At 34.2% G+C, this 21,104-nt stretch overlaps 1 protein-coding gene across 2 annotated transcripts; it reads right to left on the reverse strand.

The window, feature by feature from the left end:
* Nucleotides 1–873: 873 nt before the first annotated feature.
* On the reverse strand, nucleotides 874–21,067 carry LOC128186773 (HEAT repeat-containing protein 6-like). 2 transcript variants are annotated; one of them, XM_052856661.1, is made up of 24 exons: nucleotides 20,864–21,067; nucleotides 20,537–20,644; nucleotides 20,245–20,385; nucleotides 19,661–19,776; nucleotides 15,010–15,124; nucleotides 14,739–14,834; nucleotides 14,172–14,600; nucleotides 12,694–12,816; nucleotides 12,350–12,426; nucleotides 11,895–12,024; nucleotides 7,766–7,865; nucleotides 7,056–7,518; nucleotides 6,663–6,744; nucleotides 6,399–6,485; nucleotides 5,898–6,032; nucleotides 5,469–5,591; nucleotides 4,281–4,405; nucleotides 3,969–4,129; nucleotides 3,343–3,419; nucleotides 3,018–3,095; nucleotides 2,396–2,617; nucleotides 1,979–2,129; nucleotides 1,513–1,623; nucleotides 874–1,250 (listed from the first exon to the last, which is right to left on the reverse strand). In XM_052856661.1, the coding sequence occupies exons 1-24, from the start codon at nucleotides 21,026–21,028 to the stop codon at nucleotides 1,189–1,191; spliced, it is 3,477 nt and encodes a 1,158-aa protein (XP_052712621.1). In that variant the 5' UTR covers nucleotides 21,029–21,067; the 3' UTR covers nucleotides 874–1,188. The 2 variants fall into 2 exon arrangements, with proteins under 2 accessions (XP_052712621.1, XP_052712622.1); XM_052856662.1 differs by lacking the exons at nucleotides 15,010–15,124; nucleotides 19,661–19,776; nucleotides 20,245–20,385; nucleotides 20,537–20,644; nucleotides 20,864–21,067 and adding an exon at nucleotides 14,947–14,965.
* Between the last annotated feature and the right edge of the window lie 37 nt (nucleotides 21,068–21,104).

A 21,104-nucleotide genomic window follows, 5' to 3' on the forward strand; every position in this document is an offset into this window, starting at 1 on the left:
TTCCAAAGATTTCAATATGCAGACTTACATTCGTATACAAAATATTGAGAGCTAGTTCACACACACACACACACACGGGCGCGTTGTTATGGGAATATTAATTAGGGTCTAAGGTCTGTTTTCGGCAATTTCACCGTGTAAAGTTAAGAAACATTACATTTCATGGTAGGAAGGGGTTCTAGACCACCCTCTGCACAATCTAGATCCGCGCATGCAAAAGAGATACCAAACATACATGATACTGATTTGGTGAGCTGACGTCAAGCGCACCCTCCAGAATTAACTGGTATGCCTCCTTAGTATTTTATTTTTTTTTCATCCGAAAAATGATTGATTTTGGAAATTACCTTTGAAAAGGATGTTATAATATCTAACACTATGCTAAGGATGGCAAATGCGAAAGGGAAATAAAGATTTATCATAACCTAGAATTCACAATTACTGCTAATATGAGTTCTAGTAAGTATATCTTTAATACCAAGAAAAAAACTTGTTATATTGATAAAAAATGATGACGTTATTGCTAATTTATGAGATAATTATCTGATAAGGAGACAGACCATTTACGTCATAGCAAATTGGTACTGCATACATTGCAACACCATAATACGATGTACACAGATTATAATTATGAAGTAAGGAGCTTCTGAACTGGCGGGGGACATTTTTAATTTATTTTCATCATAAAAGAGCATATTTCCCTTAAAAAAACCCTGATACACTGTAATCCATACCAGACATTAATTTAAAACCAATAGCATTATTATTTTGATATCTCCCCCCCCCCCCCCAATTCTATATCAGTGTAATAAGTTTGATGTTTCCCCAGTAAAGTATTCTTTTACTCTTCTTCATGTCAATCATAATCTATCAGCAACTTTTATTTTGATGCAAACAACCAAAAGTAAAACAAGGGAAAGTAGGCCAAGCATTACTTTGTACTTCACTGTACATTTGCAAAATCATGCAGAAGATTTATTGAAAATTTGAAGTGAATCTACAGATTTATTTACATATCACAGTCTGGAAGGTATTGTAAAGCTGTATACATGAATATCGATACACATACAAATATGAATCATAATAATACTTTTATCTCAAGTCAGACACCATGTGTATAAACACAAACAACTTATGTGGTGGAGCACTTTACAACACAATTGGTGTCTGTATATTGTACAAGAAGAACTAGTCGTAAATCTCTTTGAAAGCTGACTTCTCCTGGACTCTTTCCTCTTCATTGAGATTTTCTACAAGAGAAAAATGTAAGGGAGGTCACATATAAATAGTAAATGCTGCATCCATGTTATACTGTATGCTCAGTTTCTCACTTTATTTGCCCATTTGACTTTCCATACATTTGATTATAAATACATGTACTAAATTTATGTAAATGTATGTATCAAATTTTGAATTTACCAACAAAAGTTGTACGGTAACTAACTTGAAACTTCATTATTCATACTTGTACTAATAGAAAATGCATGACAAATTTCTTCAAATATCTCTTACCATCAATTCTACAGAGCTGCTGTAGAAGACACAATGCTGACCTCTGACCCTCTGTCATGTGACCAGATAACAAGGTCAATAGATGATCTTTGGCTTGAATCAAATCTGCCTCTATATGGAGAAGGCAAAAAACATTCATAGGATTTTTCTTGCTAAATTTAGGAATGAATTAAAACAGCATGGCTTTATCATTAAAATTTGTAGTTTTTGGTGCATAAAATCAATAGATATGTAGATTCTAGACAATTTCACATTAACAGTAGCTATTTTCCACTGCAGGTTCAATATGGGGACAATTTGTTTTCCATCTATGGTGTTTGGCACACAACAAAGAAAATGGAAAATTGTAAAATTTGTTAAAATTGCTCACAAAGGGAGATAACTTTCATTCAAGAATGTGAAATTTGTCTGATGATGCCTTTCATATTGTGGAGCAGGCCACCCCCATTGTTTATATAGTACATACCTGTTAAGGCTGAGCTGCTATCTTGAGGACTGGTTCTAAATCTGTCAAAATGAACAGCAATGACCTGGGACCTCTCCAAGAATACTTGATGTAAGAGGTCCAAGTCAATGGCCTGTAGCAAGATCACCAGGTGTAAAATGGAAGTACAAATCTGCAAAGTCAAAATAGAAATTTAACAATACATGCACTGGTATATCTTAAATATTTACAAACTTATAAAAAATCAAGCATCTCTTTTATTATTAAAACCACTACTATGATGCAATCATATATCATTATTTTACGGTAAATTAATAACGGGACCAAGAATAAACTTAAAGATTTCCAACAATTCAAGCTCTCAAGGCTATTCAGGTATAAAACCCTGCTCTTCAAATTTACAATGATAATCCACTGATAAAAAGTTCAATTATGTACCTGATTGTTTAAATTATTTCTGTATTTAAATTCAGCAAAGTCGGTGATATCCTCTGAAGTTTCCAAAGCAATCACAAGGCTCTCCCAAACAAATGCGAATAGCCTGCAGTCGCCATAATGACTTCTCTCGGCGGGGGAGCCGAGGGCCAGGGCTGCATTGATGCGCACCTTGAAATTCTTGCAGTCTTTGACAACACCACACAGCGTGATCATCAGGTCCCTCTGAAAACAGTATGCAAGGACTGATACATGTACTATCATTTGTTAACTAAATCAAAGGCTCATTAATTAATTGTGTCATAGATAAATGCTAAAAAAAATATTCTGTTCTACATGGTTTTCTGATAGAAGCTATCTGAGTTAATTCAAATACAGTGCACTTTATATCTGATGTGGACACATTGCAATCTAAAGCGAATATTCCACGCTGTTAAAATTCTGTGTATTTAGATGAGTTGTTATTCATTATAAATGTAGTTTACTTCTAATATTAAGTAGAAAGAATTTGTCTAGTATGGTCATTATAGAATGTTTTCTCATTCAACAGTGCTTCAATGACACAATTTGAGGGCACTTAATGACAATTATTCACGAAATCCCCCCTAAAGCAATGCAAATTTACCGTCCATGGAGCTCCTCCAAAATTCAGTAACGTATTCTTAAACATGTTGCTTACTGCGTAACAAGCATTCCATCGCAACTGTAAAGTACCATATGAACAAAACTTATTTTTCATCTTAAGAGATCATATCAAAACTGTAGTATAACAACATTATACGTATACCGAAGAACAGTAGATGTATATCTATAAAGTACAGCTGCGGTTTGAAAAATATTCACATAAATATCTCGTTTGTTGTTTGTACTGTACACATACAAGGTTTTTTTTAAAGACGTTAATAAGTTCACCAAATACAGCTGTTACTATTTGTGCTGATGACACAAACCTTCATTGTCCCACTGCTGATGTTCTTAATCAATGCCCTCACACCATTCTCTACAGAAATCCTGAAGGAGCTCTTGGCTGAAAATGATAGGAATATTTAAATAAGAATGTAGAATGATCACCAGACCATCATTCGTATAGAGAAATGATGCAAGATACTTGCAAGTGACTTTTACCTATAATTGTAAAGTGTACTTGCCAATGTGTATTAAATTACCCTGTAGTATGTGGTTATAAAAAGGATATTTCAAAAATAAATAAATAATAATATTTATTATTGAATAAATTCCCAGTTGATGTGTTTTTTGGTATAAAATCTTGCTTCATACTCTTTGATTTACATGCAAAAAGTTTATTTTACAAAGGTTCAAGTATAAAAATATCTGAGAATTAATTTCTACACTGCCTCCATTCTTTTTCATATTTTTAATTCTTAAGGTACATGTAAGACTAAGGTCACTCAACGATAAATATTTCAAGATACGATTGCTTTTAAATGGTTCTGGTATGTACAATCGTCCTTTATCTGATTAACATCTGTATGGTAAATCAAGTCATAAAATCGACTTAAGGAAGATAGACTCTATATATACAGGTACATACTGTACATCAGGGGAGACTACTGACCCAGACTCCTGATTGGCAGGTATCTGAGGATGTTGCCCAGAGCTCGGACAGCGTTGGACTTGACTTTGTCACTGTCCTGACAAGCTTTTATAGACGTGGTGAACAACTTCTGTAGCAGCAGGTCCGAGAAGTCATTCATGAAGTCATTGTCACCTTCAATTCTGTAAGAAAATATATCAACATTATCAAATGTCCAGCAACGACAATCAATATGTGAAAGAATGGAATTGCTAGTTTCAAATCTTCAGTAACAAGGGCCCCCCAAAATGATCCATAAATAATGATTTATTTTGTTCTGTTTATGATACTTACTTGTTCATAACAAGGGCATCACACAGATTTGCTAAAGACCAGGCTGTCTTAAACCTAACATTCAAACATGTGTCTTCCATGGACGTCAGTATGGCATTTGCTGCATCAGCCACGAAACACACATCCTGCAATAAACCAATCAATGGATCAGAAAGCCCATAACTACTGATAATGTTTGTACAAAAGCACACACACTGAATTACAAGCATGCATTAGACTTCAAGCATTTCTTAGTTATATGTGTTTTTAAAGCACACAATGTTTCTAAAAAAGTAATATACACATAAATTCTTCCCTTCTCAATCAAAAGGAAGAGCCTGAAATGTAGAGGAGTTTGAAATACATGTATATCTTTTTGCTAAACTTACTCAATCTTAAGATAGAAACTACACTTCACAACCCTCTCTTGAAGAAAACACTTAGTTGTGGCACAGTATATAAATTTGTTTGCAAAAGTTTAAAAGCTGCATTGTACCTTTTTAACAGCTGTTTTAAGGTGGTATGGGACACTGTGGATATGAGTACATTATACAGTAAAACACGCTTAAAACGAAGTCCCAGGGACGGGCATTTTAACTTCGTTATAAGCGTAATTCGTTATATCCGTCAAGTTTACAACATGAAATAGAGACTTGGGGAATGAAATTCACTTCGCTGAAAGCGTCAATTCTTTATAAGCGTGTTCGCTATAACCGTGTTTTACTGTAATTCAAATACTTTCCCACCTTTAGAACTTTCAAATTTTACAAAATTTGGCCAAATATTAAGTTGTAAAATTTTTTGGAAAGGTAAAAATTATAAAAACCCCAGTGGGATTCGAACTCATAACTTACATTTCAGTAGGTAACACTCAGACCCATTAATATTGTGCTACACTGTTATGTAACTGATTTGGGAAAGAACATTTTGTAAAATTATAATTGATTTTATTGTTTATTTCATTAGGAAGTAAGTCACAATATGGAAGTGTCACATGCCACCTTAAAACCAGACTATGGATAACAGAATTTGAGGCATGTTGTCAATTCAGATCCTGCACTAAAAATAACATTCTGCTTACCTGAAATGGTGCCACTAAGTGATGTTCTAAGTGTAGGCTTAATAAATGTAACAGAAGTCTCCTGAAGATGTGAATATAGGTACAATTAACATGTATCATCTAGAACCATCACCTATTGATTAGCTCACCTCTTTAAGGCAAGGAAACAACACAAAAACACCAACAGTTCTCAGGGCAGACGACCGGACAATCTTATCCTCGTCTGACGTCAGTCCCAGGATTAACGTGATACACAATACTTTCTTGTCCACCTGTAATTCAAAGCAAAAAGGTGTATTAAGATACATGTATTTGTATGCAGTATTTTGAAAAACACATGTTCATGGGTAAATATAGCTTACTAACAAAATACATGTACTGAATAGCTCTAACAAATCAAAAGTCATCTAATTCAAACAATGAACTGTTAGAACAACAAAAGGGTTTATGGTATCATCATACATTGTGCATGTTCAGTTTGATACATATTTCAAGGACAATTTTGGATCTTTTTCAAAACTAACTTTATTTCATCAAATTTTTTTCCCATAAAAACAATTTTTGATTGGATTCCTTACAGGGAGGGAAGCGTAGACTTGTGGAGCGATGTTGGACACACAATCACAGGTTGTAGCCTTCACTGCACAGTTTGACTCGGTCTGCAGAATGTTTGTAATGGCTCCATTCAGCAAGGAAACCCAAAATTCAGTCACCTTAAAAAGATATCACACTCCTTTTGCAAAGTATATACAAGAGGTCCATGCTCCTTAAAGATTTAACAAAATCCTGCAGTCGTTAAATACAAGCCTTTTTGATTCATTTCCTGCCAGATGATCAAATTCATTACAAAATTACCATAAATGAGGAATTTACAGAAAAATGTTATCAATACATTTTTAATATTAATTAATCAATAGAATATAAATACATAAAAGCTGATGTTTTCTATGATTGACTGTAAATAGAGAATGTAGAGCAGAATATCACAACAAAAAGCAAACGCATGAAACCAATACAAATAGACAATAGAAGAGTGGAGAACACAGTCTACAATGGAAGCAGTGAGTAGATGAGGGTACCTGCTGTAGGCTGAGTCGACCAGAGGAGTCGGTCAGCTCTGTGGACTGAACCTCTCTCTGGAGAGCCTGGGTCAGGTCATCCACAAGCTGTAGGTAGATACAGTAGATGTGAATCAATTATAAACCATACCTTGTCTTTCTACTAAATGTATTCTTAAGTTAAATTGATGGTGTAACGATTCACTGAATATTTGAATTTATTGTTAGAAAATGAATTCTGAAAGATATTTAATGTATTTTGTTTCGTGTGTTTCACTATCCTACCTTTGAGGTGTGCAACCGGACCACCTGATCTTGGTCCGTGTAACATTTCAGAATTAAATCTAAAAGGACGGGGAGACTGTTTCTATAATTAGAGAGATCAAACAATAAAATATGGATACATGTACTTTGCGCACAATTTGTAAAAGAAATGGATTTACAGATTTTCAAATATATTTTGTACATGTACTTGAACAAACATGATACAGTCATGTTAATGTACATACAGGTTTGAGAAGGAATTTAACTGAAACATCTATTACCTCAAAAGAATTAAGTGTAAAAAGACAGATCATCTTATCATCATTAAATTACCACAAACACATGTACATGTACCTCTATGACAGCTCTTTAATTAATTAAATGGATTAAAATGAAAAAAAAATAATCCTTCACCTTATGATTGGGAAGTATCCTTTGGCCAGGTGAGCCAGGACCTGTAGGGACTCTAGCCTTACTGGTAGAGGCTCTGTGTGTTCCCCATTCTCACTGGTGTGGGGCAGTACATTCCTAACACACAACTTCACCAGCCAGGAAACACTATGAGCATGTGCATTGAGACTCCCCTCTGTGTACACAGGGGTCTGGATCCCCGAGTGAGCTCCCACTGGGGTCCTCACTCCTGGGGAGGAGTTTTCTTTGCTTTCCTCTATCATGCTGTTTTCAGTGTTAGGTGAGGAGTTGCTCTGGTTACCACTGCTGATGCCCGAGTCTACATTGAGATGGTCTATATCTCGACTCACACTGGTGTGACTAGAGGGTCGAGCAGGCTGGATGATGTGACAGATCTCCATCAGAGGGGGCTGTATGGCTGCCACCGCCCCCAAACAGGTTAGACAGGCTACCCTCACATTGGGGTCTGTCATAAAAAGAGAACAAGATCTGTAGATATCGCCTTACACATGCAGACATGTCTTTCTGGTAATGTTTGTAATTACATTGTCTTTTGTGTTTGTTAAATAAATAAAAAAAACCAAAGTGTGTATAGGATTCTTCATAAATGTCTTTTTAGCACATTAATGCATCTATTGATACACATCCCATTTCAGTCTAGCACAATGAAAATCCATATAATATCATGAAGTGAATCTTTGAGGCAACCATACCTCTGTAGGTGATAAATTTTCGGACTTGTTTGACCACGCGACTAAGTAAACCAGGCCTCATTCTGGAGTAGGGTACATTACCAATTAGAGTGGATATACACTGAAAAACATAATAATGAAAGTTAACTTTACAGTGTATGTCATTCAGCAAGGGCACCACAAAGCGCAGCATCCCCTCGCGAAATGAAATATTGCGGGGGATGCATTATTTATGATATACATGTAATTGAAGAGCCCAAATATTTATCTTCTTAAAACCTCTTTGAATCAAAACTCAAAACATTTCTCTATTCCTATCCCCATGCATTTTCTGGAGTGTATACATGGTAGGTGGGGGGGGGGGGGGGGTGTTACATTTCCTCCCATTTCTAGGGAAAACACACCAGAATTACTTGAAAATAAATAGGGTTTGTCCTTTAACCATGCTTGTAAAGTGTATGAAGTTTGATAAACATGCATGCGAGGGTTTTTTTTAGAATCTTGCTAAATAGGCTGATATAGAAAAACATACATACAAACACGCACAGCAGCGATGCTATATCCCCTTAGCAACAAGTTACATGAGGGGATAATTAATTTTTTTTTGTTAAAGTGACTTGGACATGATTTTAGAACAAAATTTTTATTTTCATTTTTTATATATAAAATGGTTTACGAGCACATTTTGAATGATTTAAAAAATTGATTGTTAGAATTTAAGGTACAAGTTAGATACAGAGGTATGTAAACAAAGCTCGAGTTTTATATTTGTTTATAAATTATGAAAAGTATGGAATTACCATTTCTTTGACATAATAACTTGTGGGCAACAAGGCAAACCTATTCAATGTGTTTATAGATTATATTATCAACAGAAACATAGGTAATCATAGATTACTAAGCTCACCGAGACGGAGCATCACCCTTATGAGACATCACCTTCATAAGACCACCTTTATCATTTTATATGAAAATCATACTTTATGATCTTGGATATTCATGGATTCTGTTTTGACAAAATATTGTATATCATCTGATAAATTTTTTTATGATAATGATATGTTCATATGTTAATCAATTCAATGATATAAAATTAAATATTGCATCATGTCATATTTATAATATATAATACAATAAAATACCGTAATAAACAATAATGAGATATGATATTGTAACGTATGATATGACATTGTATTGTGTTATACCTTATTGTATTTGATCACATAATACAATATCATAAAATATAATACAATATAGTATTATATTACAATATCATATTACATAATACATCATAACATTGAAACATGATATTATGTTGTATAAAATATATACAATAATATTATAATATTATAAAATACATTATTATATTATACATATTGTATCATATGACACAATAATATATATAACAATATCATATAATACAATTTCATGTGATATGATAATATATCATATAAACCAATATCATATCATACAATATCGTATGATACAATACAATATTATATTACAATATCATATAATACAATTTCATGTGATATAATTCTATATTACTGAAACCAATATCATTATATGATACAATATTATAGAATATACAATATTGTATCATAGGATACAATATAATATTTTGCAATATCTTATGTAATTGTATCATTTGATAAAATAATAAAATAAAAATACAATATAATATTATACAATATTGTATCATAATATACAACACTATACATAACAATATCATGATACAATATCATATCATAAAATATCAAAAAAATTGATACAATATCATATCGTATCGTATAACTTTTTATAATACAACATATGATATCATATTGTATCATATCAAACAATATTGTTTCATATCATACAATACTATATCATAGGAATCATGTGATAACATTTATCAACAAACACATCTATCTATCGATCTGGTTTGAGTGAGGTAGGAGATTTCTTTAGCATCCTTGATAATGGAGATCAGGCTCTGCATCTGAAGCAACCTCTGCGTTTAATTTATAAAAAAGTTAAATCAACTATGCAAGCTTTCATCTATAAAACATGTGACCTGTTCCAAAAAACTAAACCTCATCCAGCATCCGAAACCTATGACTCAGATTCAGCATTCAAGCCCATCAGGTGCATTGGTATCATAAGACGCATCATCCATGCAAGTTTGGTGAAGTTTGGACCAGTAATAACTAAGATATCTTCATCAGAGGGCACTAGCAATTAAAACCTTTACTTCCTCCAGCATCCGCAACCTATGGCTCAGATTCAGCATCCATGCCTGTCAGGTGCATCTGTATCATAAGACACACCATCCATTCAAGTTTGGTGAAGTTAGGACCTGTAATAACTAAGATTAATTTTTTAGCATCCTTGATAATGGAGATCAAGCTCTGCATCTGAAGCTACCTCTGCGATTCATTCATATTACAGTTAAATCAACTATGCAAGTTTGAAATAGTACTATCATCTATTAAACATGTGACCTGTTCCAAAAAACTTAACTTTATCCAGCATCCAAAACCGATGGCTCACACTAAGCATTCAAGCCTGTCAGGTGCATCAGTATCATAAGACACATCATCCATGGAAGTCTGGTGAAGTAAGGACAAGTAATAACTAAGATATCATCATCAGAGGGCACCTGTTTCAAAAACTTTATTTAACCAGCTCTTAAAACCTTAACCTCCTCCAGCATCCCAATCCTATTGCTCAGATTCAGCATTCAAGCTTATCAGGTGCATCAGTATCATAAGACGCACCATCCATACAAGTTTGGTGAAGTTAGGACCAGTAGTAACTAAGATATAATCATCAGAGGGCACCTGCAACAAAAACTTTAACCAGCTCTAAAAACCTTAACCTCTTCCAGCATCCGAAACCTATTGCTCATATTCAGCATTCAAGCTTGTCAGGTGCATCAGTATCATAAGACGCATCATCCATACAAGTTTTGTGAAGTTAGGACCAGTAGTAACTGAGATATTCCTATCAATGGGCACCTGCAACAAAAACTTTAACCTGCTCCAAAAACCTTAACCTCCTCCAGCATCCGAAACCTATAGCTCAGATTCAGCACTCAAACCTGTCTGGTGCATCAGTATCATAAGACATGCCATCCATGCAAGTTTGGTGAAGTACGGACCAGCAGTAACTAAGATATTGCTATCAAAGGGCACCTGCAACAAAAACTTTAACCTGGTCCAACAACCTTAACCTCCTCCAGCATCTGAAATTTAGGACCCAGATTCAGCATCCAAGTCTTTCAAGTCCATAAGTAGGTCCAGATGCATCATCCATGCAAGTTTGGTGAAGACATGACAAGTAATAGCTTAGATACAGGACCTGCAACAAAAACTTTAACCAGGTCCGGACGCCGACGCCGACGCCGACCCCACCGCCGACGCCGAGGGTATAGCATAAGCTCTCCTTGACTTTGTCTCGGTGAGCTAAAAAGCAACATTTGATTGAAACTTGTACCAATGAAACACATATTTAAACAATAACAAGGCTCGAGCTTTGTTCACAAAACAAAGAATTCCAAACTCTGTATCTTGCTTAAAACTCAATATCTGACTTTCAAATTTTGACATAGCATTGAAAATACCCATATTATCCATTCTAAACATTAAAAATGGAAAAATAAAATTTGAAATTTTGAGCTCAAATCGTGTCCAAGTCCCTTTAAAAAAAGCATGTATGTAATACAGTATACAAATCAAATCATGACAATATCTTTAACACTCAATTAAAACTATACTGGAAGATAAAGAGTTGTAGCCATCACAAACTAGATTAAACACAGCACCTTGTTACTTTAAATTGGTTGTCATTTGCAATTTTTACATTTAGTCCACTAAAGACATTTTTGTGTCTTTTCGTATTATCAATGAGAAACATGTATCTAAAATGTGGTTGGGAGTTATAACAAAATTTCTGCACTGGGCATATAAGGGCATGAGGGAAATTTTATTTCATTCATTAATGAATGAAAATGAGCAATGCGCATGAAATAAAATGTGACTTACGATTTAGTGTAATCTATACATATACAGAGAGTTGTTAATATACAAATGTTTACCCTTTGAAAATGCTTATCTAATTTAGAAACTATAACAAAATATTAAATCCATTGTTGTTAATTTCTTCTTACCTTGATAAGCTGTGTCAATGTCAGGGGGATGTTTTCTGAGACTAGAGCTAGCAAAAGACATCTGTGGAGCTCTCGAATAGTGGAGGCCAGAATGGCAGAGAAAGGCACAAATGTGGTGAACTTTTGTTCACTGAAATCAGAACAAAGAGTCTTGAAAAATGATCTTTTAAAGATATCAAATACATGAGCTAAAAGACAATTATAAACACTTGGTCAAAATATGCAAATGTACACTGCACCACCTGTTATTAAATAAACTTAAAATTCTAAATGTATATCAGATGATAACAATTTTCTGTGTCAGATTGCAAGTATGCAGAAACTAAATGTTATAGGCTTATATATAGCCAAACATGTTTTGCCATTCTGTTGTAATATAAGTTTTTTTTTTCTTGAAATCAACAGTTCCTAAGATAGATCAAGAAGACAAGCTAATATAACTAACAATAACAAACCTGTCATCTGCAGTAGCCATGAGGGTTTTAGTGCCATCAATGAGGGCAGTCAAAGCAGCCAGGGCCCCCATTCTACACTAAACATAGATCAACATAAATCATTTGTCAGCCAAGATGAGCAGTTCAAACATTATCATAATGTACACAATACTACACATTAAAACTGAAGGGAAAGAAAGAAATGTGCAAGCATATCAATCAATTTAGCATATACAGCATGTCAGTACTACCGTAATGAACATTCTTTCTTTAAAACAGAGCATATCATTTTTATCAAAGCCCTTTTTAGTATTTGTTCAGGTAATTTCCTTTATTTATTTCCGATTTTGAATCCTTCAGCTTACTTTTGGAGAAGGGTCCTTCAATATAACAGTAAACAGGGTGTGGACTTGTGGACTGTTGCCTGCAGCAATGGAGTCCGGAATAAACGCTGACCAGTATCCAAACATCACTCGCTTGTTTATACTCTAACAAAACAGATTCAACAACTTCAATTTCTATAATATTTCATCATAATACCAATTTTGTTTTTATGTATCACTTAATATTGGATATGTACGAGTGTCGTCTCAAAATAGCGTAGACAGAACACATAACTTAAAATCTGTTCATTGCAATTTCATTAGACTTCTGTGTTTTCACAAACAATTTGTCGACTTCATACATGCCCTGTATTACTTGTCTAACGTTCGTCCTACCGAAATGTTTAATTCAGCATTTTAACGCCCATTTCTATAGGTCTAGGTTTCTTTTTTTACTTATTGTCATTATACTCGTTTGAATATGTTCAATGTTATTGGACAACTAATTCACAAAATGCATTTCTAAACGATTTTGTTAATTTCATTTACCGTACTTCAAAAGCCGCTTAGGATTTGTTTCATGTCTTTACGAAAATTCATTTGTTACAGCTGTGCCACCTTAAACGCCGACGTCGTCATTTTATTATGAGTCAAATATTCAACTTGTCATAAAATGAGCTATAAAATCTTTAAAAGTTTTATTATATCCACAAATTTTTCTGAGTAAATAATTGAATTATTATCAATTCTACTACAGTTATTGCCGAGATCAAAGAGATGCCGCGGACATTATTCTCCAATATACCACAAACGTCATCAGTAAATTATTAGATCAGAAATACCTTTTTGTCTTGCACTGACCATGAAAGTACAACTTCAAACCGTAAAATGTTTTAAAACTATGTCAATTTCACGTGTTAGTTCCAGTCAAAACGATGTGTATTGCCTCAAATGCTTATTTTTAAGAGATCAATGCAGCTGTTCCTAGCACCTCCCTAGCACATTTTCACCGCGTGTTTTTACATAAAGTATATAACGTGTAGTAGTAATAATCGTATTCAATTGCCCTTAAAATATTAGGAACATGATTCAAAGATGTTTTATAAATAATACGCCTCGGCTTTTATATTTCAAAACAACATTTCTCGACATCGGAGGTTATTCTGCAACATTCACGAAAACTCGTACTTTATTTCTGAAATAAAACAATGTATTTTTTATTTCATTCGAAAAGTCCTTTTCCTCGAATTTTTCATTTCATTATGCTGATTTTAACTTTTCGTTTTTGACATTGCGCCGCATGTCGAACTTGTGATTAAACATTCTTTTATTTCACTTACTTAATTTCAAACAATATTTAATTTCAAAACATAATTTGAATGTTAATTATTTACACCATTTGTGGCACAAGTTTCATCTTTCTGTGACGTTTAACTAAATAACATCACTTGTCTACGCTATTTTGGGACAACCCTCTTAAATGCATGAATATTTCAGTTTGTGTATTAGTAATCTTTTACCTTTATTGTTGTATGCAAACAAGCAAGAGCACATTGCCTCACTTTCGCATGTTGTGACCTCAACCTTGAACTCTGACCACCCTCAGTGTCGGAATACTCAGACTCTGAGCTGCTGATTTTAGCCCAATTTGGTCTGAAAGACACAGATTCTGCAGCCCTTGACTTTGGCAACTCTGTCTCCTCATTTTCATCCTCATCCTTGTCTTGAGAAGACTTTGCTGTTGCATTACGTGCAGCTTCTGCTCCTTTCTTTGCCTTTTTCTTTTTGTATTTTTTGGGACCTCCTGACTTTGCTGATGACTCATCATTTGTCTGGGGTTCGGGTTTTGTTGGACTTGATGGGGAGGGGTCATACTGACTGAGAGGGGTGGGGTACAGGCTTTCAGGGACAGAGACAGGAGCACCAGGCAGGCCATGGAACATAAAGGCCTAAAATGGAAAAAAAATATGTATAATAATTATCAACCATTTATTCAATAGATAAAGCATGATTCAAAATGAAATGGGTTTTAAGATCTTTCAATCTTTAACTTTTTATCTACTTAGACAGATGTTACTTTTAAATACCCTTATTCCTGCAAGCAATGGTCCAAGATTTTCAGAAGGCATTATTTTGGTTGCTGTCAGCAAATTCTGCAGTCCTCGTAAACTACATATCAGAATCTAAAACACAAATATAAGAACATATACCTGGTACATGTATATTTTTAACTATTCATATTAATTATTTAAACATACATGCATTACCTTTTAACAATAAAGTAAATTACTTTACATATTACTAGTCAGAGGAACTGCACCATTTCTTGGAAGTGTTTACTTTCTTCATTGGTTGTACCTTGCACTGTATTCCGGACTCAATATTGGCCACAGGAACTCGGTGTAAAAGCTCCAGCAATGTATGAAAGCAGATAGCAGCATACTTATCCTCCATGTAGTCTTCACTGGACACTCTACAGCAAATAATACAACATAAACGTATTATATTTGGCATGTACAATATTTGGTGGAAAATAGTTTTTAAACAAGATGGCATGGATTTGATTTAGCGTATTCCTGAATGTGACTATTCTTATACATATATGCAAGGCATTTAGTAATGTACTTTATATACCAGAAGCTGCATTCCACCAAAAACGATAAATAAGATGCACAGCCAAATGTAATATGTTTACAGTGCATGTACAGTACGGCACCCATTTGATTTACAGCATTCTTTACCAATTTTAAAAACTGTTTTATATGTGTTTCCCATGGTAAAATACATGTCCCACAATATAAATATCTATATACTGAATAGACATATTTACAAAACTTTAAGATCAAAATTATCCTTTATTATTTCTTCTTTCACCTAAAGTTTTTATCAAATAGATGTAGACAACGAGTAAAGGAGTTATAACTAGGCACATTAGAGCTTTGTTTCTGCAAACACTTTATGCTTGTACATTTCAGAATTTCTGCCAATTGAATATTAAAATTTATCAGTTGTGAAGTAAAGATCATTACAAACTGATATAAGATATGATGTTCATTTTCATTGATTACTAAAACCATAACTCTTTTTCACAAGAGGTCAAATGACTTTTCAAAATAAAAATCAGGTTTTAATTGATTAAGAACTTATAATTTTATTATCAATTTTCAGACATGTAAAGTTTGGTAGTTTTTTATTGGTCAGCAAATTTGGAAAAAAAGATAGGCTGTTCGTTCGCCCTAAAACGCGCTCGCCCTTGACGCCGTTCGCTCTAGTTTCCGTTCGCCTTATAAAAATCAGGTTTTTATTGATTAAGAACTTATAATTTTATTATCAATTTTCAGACATGTAAAGTTTGGTAGTTTTTTATTGGTCAGCAAATTTGGAAAAAAAGATAGGCTGTTCGTTCACCCTAAAACGCGCTCGCCCTTGACGCTGTTCGCTCTAGTTTCCGTTCGCCCTAGGACCGTTCGCTCTTGACGCCGTTCGCACTGGGTCCGTTCGCCTTATTTTTATATAGGATTAATTTATATATTTGTTGTGTATTCTGATCAATTTAAACATTATGAAGATATATATCTATTAATGAAAATAATACCACTTCTATAACTAATGACCATTTGACTTACGGTGGCATTACTATATCGTTACGAAAACTTGTGAATTGATTAATTTATTTTTTTAATGTTACTAAATTTAATTTTCTTATGTATTTATTTTGTAATTATAATAAATTTTACCTTATAATATAACCGTATCATAATTATGAAATTTGTGGTTTTCGACAAGGGACCTATATATCAGAGAGCAGTCTTTGCAAAGTTACAATTAAACAAGAGGCCCAGGGGCCACATCGCTCACCTGAGCAACAATTGCCTTAATTCTGATCAAATTAGCATTACAGTATCAAAATATCTTGACAACTGAGTACAGTAGATCTTGCTAAAAAAAAATTGAAAATCTGCCAATTTTTATCCACCTCTTATTTTTTGGTAAATACCAAGCCCCTTTTGTTGTTGTACCTCTAACATTTTTCTCTATTCCTATATACCCCCCCCCCCCCCCCATTTCGTGGCCCCACTATTCTCTAGGGAATCATGGTTTCATCAAACTTAAATCTACCTTTAATCTCATAACCTGTGCTTTCACACTAAGTACTGAGTTTTGGACCAAAAACTTTCCCAGAATATTTTTAAAGATTTTCTCTATATATACCTATGTAAAAATTCAAACCGCCATCAAGGTCCCGCCCTACCACTAGGGACTGTGATTTTGCAAACTTGAATTTACACTTTCCGAGGATGCCTCTACACAAGTTTAAGCTTTTCTGGCCAAATAGTCTTTAAAAAGAAGATTTTGATAGATTTTCTCTATATATTCCTAAGTAAAATTTCATCCCCCATTGTGGCCTCACCCTACCCCTGGACTATTATTTAAACAAACTTGAATCTATATGATCTGGGCATGCCTCCACTCAAATTTGGGCTTTCCTGGCCTAATACTTTTGAGAAGAAGACTTTTAAAGATTTTCTCTATATATAAAAATGTATCCCCCATTGTGGCCCCGCCCTACCCCCAGGGACCATGATTTGAACAAACTTGAATCTACATTATCTGAGGATGGTTACACGCCAATTTGAGATTTCTTGGCCGAATAGTTATTATAAGAAATTTTTTAAAAGATTTTCTCTATATACTCTTATGTAGAAATTGATCCCCCAATTGTGGCCCCACCCTACCCCCGGGGACTATGATTTGAAGAAACGTGAATCTACACTACCTGAGGATGCTTCCATTTTAATTTGAGCTTATCTGGCCTAATAGATTTTGAGAATAAGATTTTTAAAGATTTTCTCTATATATATTCCAATGTAAAACTTGATCCCCCAATTGTGGCCCCACCCTACCCCCGGGGATCATGATTTGAATAGACTTATATCTACACTACCTGAGGATGCTTCCATTTTAATTTGAGCTTATCTGGCCGAATAGTTTTTGAGAAGAGGATTTTTAAAGAATTTCTCTATATATTCCTATTTAAAACACGATCCCCCTATTGTGGCCCCACCCTACCCCCGGGGACCATGATTTAAACAAACTTGAATCTACAATACCTGAGGATGCTTCCACTCAAAGTTAAGCTTTCCTGGCCTAATATTTTTTGAGAAGAAGATTTTTTAAAGATTTTCTCTATATATTCCTATGGAAAACTTGATCCCCCAATTGTGGCCCCATCCTACCCCCGGGGACCATGATTTGAACAATTTTGAATCTACACTTCCTGAGGATGCTTCCATTTAAATTTGAGCTTTTCTGGCCTAATAGTTTTTGAGAAGAAGATTTTTAAAGATTTTCTCTGTATATAAATATGTACAACTTGATCCCCCAATTGTGGCCCCACCCTACCCCCAGGAACCATAATTTGAACAAACTTGAAATTACACTTCCTGAGGATGCTGCCATTTAAATTTGAGCTTTTCTGGCCTAATAGTTTTTGAGAAGAAGATTTTTAAAGATTTTCTCCATATATTCCTTTGTACAACTTGATCCCCCAATTGTGGCCCCACCCTACCCCCGGGAACCATAATTTGAACAAACTTGAAATTACACTACCTGAGGATGATCCCATTTTAATTTGAGCTTTTCTGGCCTGATAGTTTTTGAGAAGAAGATTTTTGAAGATTTTCTCTATATATCCCTATGTAAAACTTGATCCCCCTCTTGTGGCCCCTCCCTACCCCCGGGGACCATGATTTGAACAAACTTGAATCTACACTACCTGAGGATGGCTCCACACAAGTTTAAGCTTTTCCAGCTGAATAGTTTTTGAGAAGAAGATTTTTGAATAATACCAACAAATTTTTAATAATTCTCAATTATCTCCCCTTTAAAAAGGGCGTGGCACTTCATTTGAACAAACTTGAATCCCCTTCACCTAGTGGTGCTTTGTGCCAAATTTGGTTGAAATCTGTCCAGTGGTTCTTGAGAAGAAGATGAAAATGTGAAAAGTTAACAACGACGACAACGACAACGACAACGACGACAACGACAGACAACGGACAAATTGTGATCAGAAAAGCTCACTTGAGCCTTTGGCTCAGGTGAGCTAAAAAAACAACATGTACAGTTGCTGTTTATAACTTTAAAAAGGATATACCGCTACATGCTTGTCTCCCCACACACAGTTATAAATAAGTATGCAGACTAATTGTGCACCCGTACGTTATGATTGCTCTGGAAATGCGTCATATGAGCTTTGAATGAAATTACGACTTCAAATAGAACCAGGTGTAGTTTTCCTATGCTATGGCAATGTATGTAATTGTATACGCCAATAAACTACTACTACATATAAAATAATACACAAATTTGTGATTGTTCAAGCTATATAATTCACATGTCTTACCGGGTATGTTATTTATCAATAATACGTATACATATATATAGCTATTAAACTTAATTTATTCAAGATACATGTTTATATCTTATGGCGTTATGTATCTCATTTAGAGATCAAAGGATTGTGTTACGTAAATTCTTCAAAGATTCATTGTAGAATAGGTGATAGGTCATCTGCTAAGCTTCTCAATGAGCCAATTAAGGTCTTGATTTCTTTAATTGTTTAAAAAAAACACCAATCGGATTATTATAAAAACAAGAAGACGGTTATCGACAATTTACGGCAATAAAATCTTAAATTATACCAGGTACGTCTTTTTTGATGAAGGAAAAACATAGAATATACGAATAATTAATAAAAGTTAACAAGTTTTCAGTTATTAAGGTAAATGAAATAATTACTTATAATGTGGTTTATTAATAAACAAGGAGCGAACGAGGTTTAGAGCGAACGATAACTTGGGCGAACGATAATTAGAGCGAACGGACCTAGAGCAAACGGACTAAAGCGAACAGGTGGATAGGGCGAACGAACCCGATACCGGAAAAAATACTCAAACGTTCTGTAAAGTACCACATTCTGATAATTTTTTGGGGCTTTTAATTTTTTTACCTAAAAGTAAGGTTTTCAACACACTGCACAGCTCCCTTTAGAATGTCTTCACTAGTTGCATTTTCTTTTATCAGGGGAATCAACACTCCTTGAGATCCAAGCAGCACTTCATGGAACTGTACAGAGAATCAGACAGTTTATTTAAATGACAGCTTACAAAATTATAAATTGGCAAAATACTCCAATTTATACAACAATACATGTACCATCAAAATTAAAATTCATTATTTATAATTTCTGATTCAAAGCTAACAACAAGCTGATGGGCCACATTGCTCACACTTTAGACACACTTTTCAATATACTGTTCGTAGTACTTTCCCATTCTGTAGTCCCATTCTGGCGTCATGGTTTATGATTTTAATTATTTTTTATCTTTAACCCCTTTCATTAGCATGTTGCCCTTTTCTTTTACCCTGACATTTTTGCCAAGTTTGCCCAACTGGTTCGATAGATGAAGATGACAACATTAAAAGCATATGCCACATACAATGACGATGCTGTACAGAAAGATCTCTTGAGCAAGCAGATAACTCAAATGAGCTAAACATAGATTCATATTATGTTTAAGTTTGGTTACCAACCTGACTTAACCTATCTATATTTTCATAAACAACAGCTCCCAATGTTTGTAGAATTTCTGCAGTAGCCCAGTGGGATATTCTTTGCACAGCACTTATTAAAAATTCTGTAGTATTCTGTAACACCTGTTGTTCCAATGAAAGCTGTGAACAATTGAAAAAATGTAAATAAAGATTTTTTTTTCTCTCATCATTTAGCAAACATGTATTTAAAAATGTGAATTAATTGCTCAATCTGGGAATGACAATGTCAAATAATTTTATACAGTGAAGATTTGTAATTCAATTATGTTACTTGTTGTTTCGCTGTTAGACTGTGGATAATCTGACATGCTTTAACTGACATCTGCTCCTCATAAACTGGTATTATCTTGCAAATGTGACGAATCAAATTATTTGCATCCTGAAAAAAAAAAGAAAAGATGAAAAGATCATAATGCAAATCATTGAACATTGGGTTTTATCAATCTGTCAATTTCATACACAAAGAAAAAACACAATTAAAGTGACACTTGGGTAGTTAACCAAAATAACTTGATTCACATTTTCCTTTTAACTTTATTTTTAAAGATTCTTTTTAAAAAATGACTTTTCCTTGGCTAGAGAAAATTCAGAAATATACCTCCTCATCAACGAACTTCTGCGAATAATCTAACGCTATAAGCTCGTCAACCAACACGTTGATGTCTGTTTTTGAGGACACATCATCTCTGTGGGTAATTTTTAGGAGTCTCTTAAGACAATTCTGAAATGTAGCTCTCTCTCCATGGCGAGAGCTTTCCATCATTCGTGAATCAGTGAAATTTTTCTCCAGGAGGTATTTTCAAGAATTTCGATCCCGATTCGAAAGTTATGGAGCATTC

The sequence above is a fragment of the Crassostrea angulata genome, chromosome 6 (assembly GCF_025612915.1).
Source record: "Crassostrea angulata isolate pt1a10 chromosome 6, ASM2561291v2, whole genome shotgun sequence".
NCBI lineage: Eukaryota > Metazoa > Mollusca > Bivalvia > Ostreida > Ostreidae > Magallana > Magallana angulata.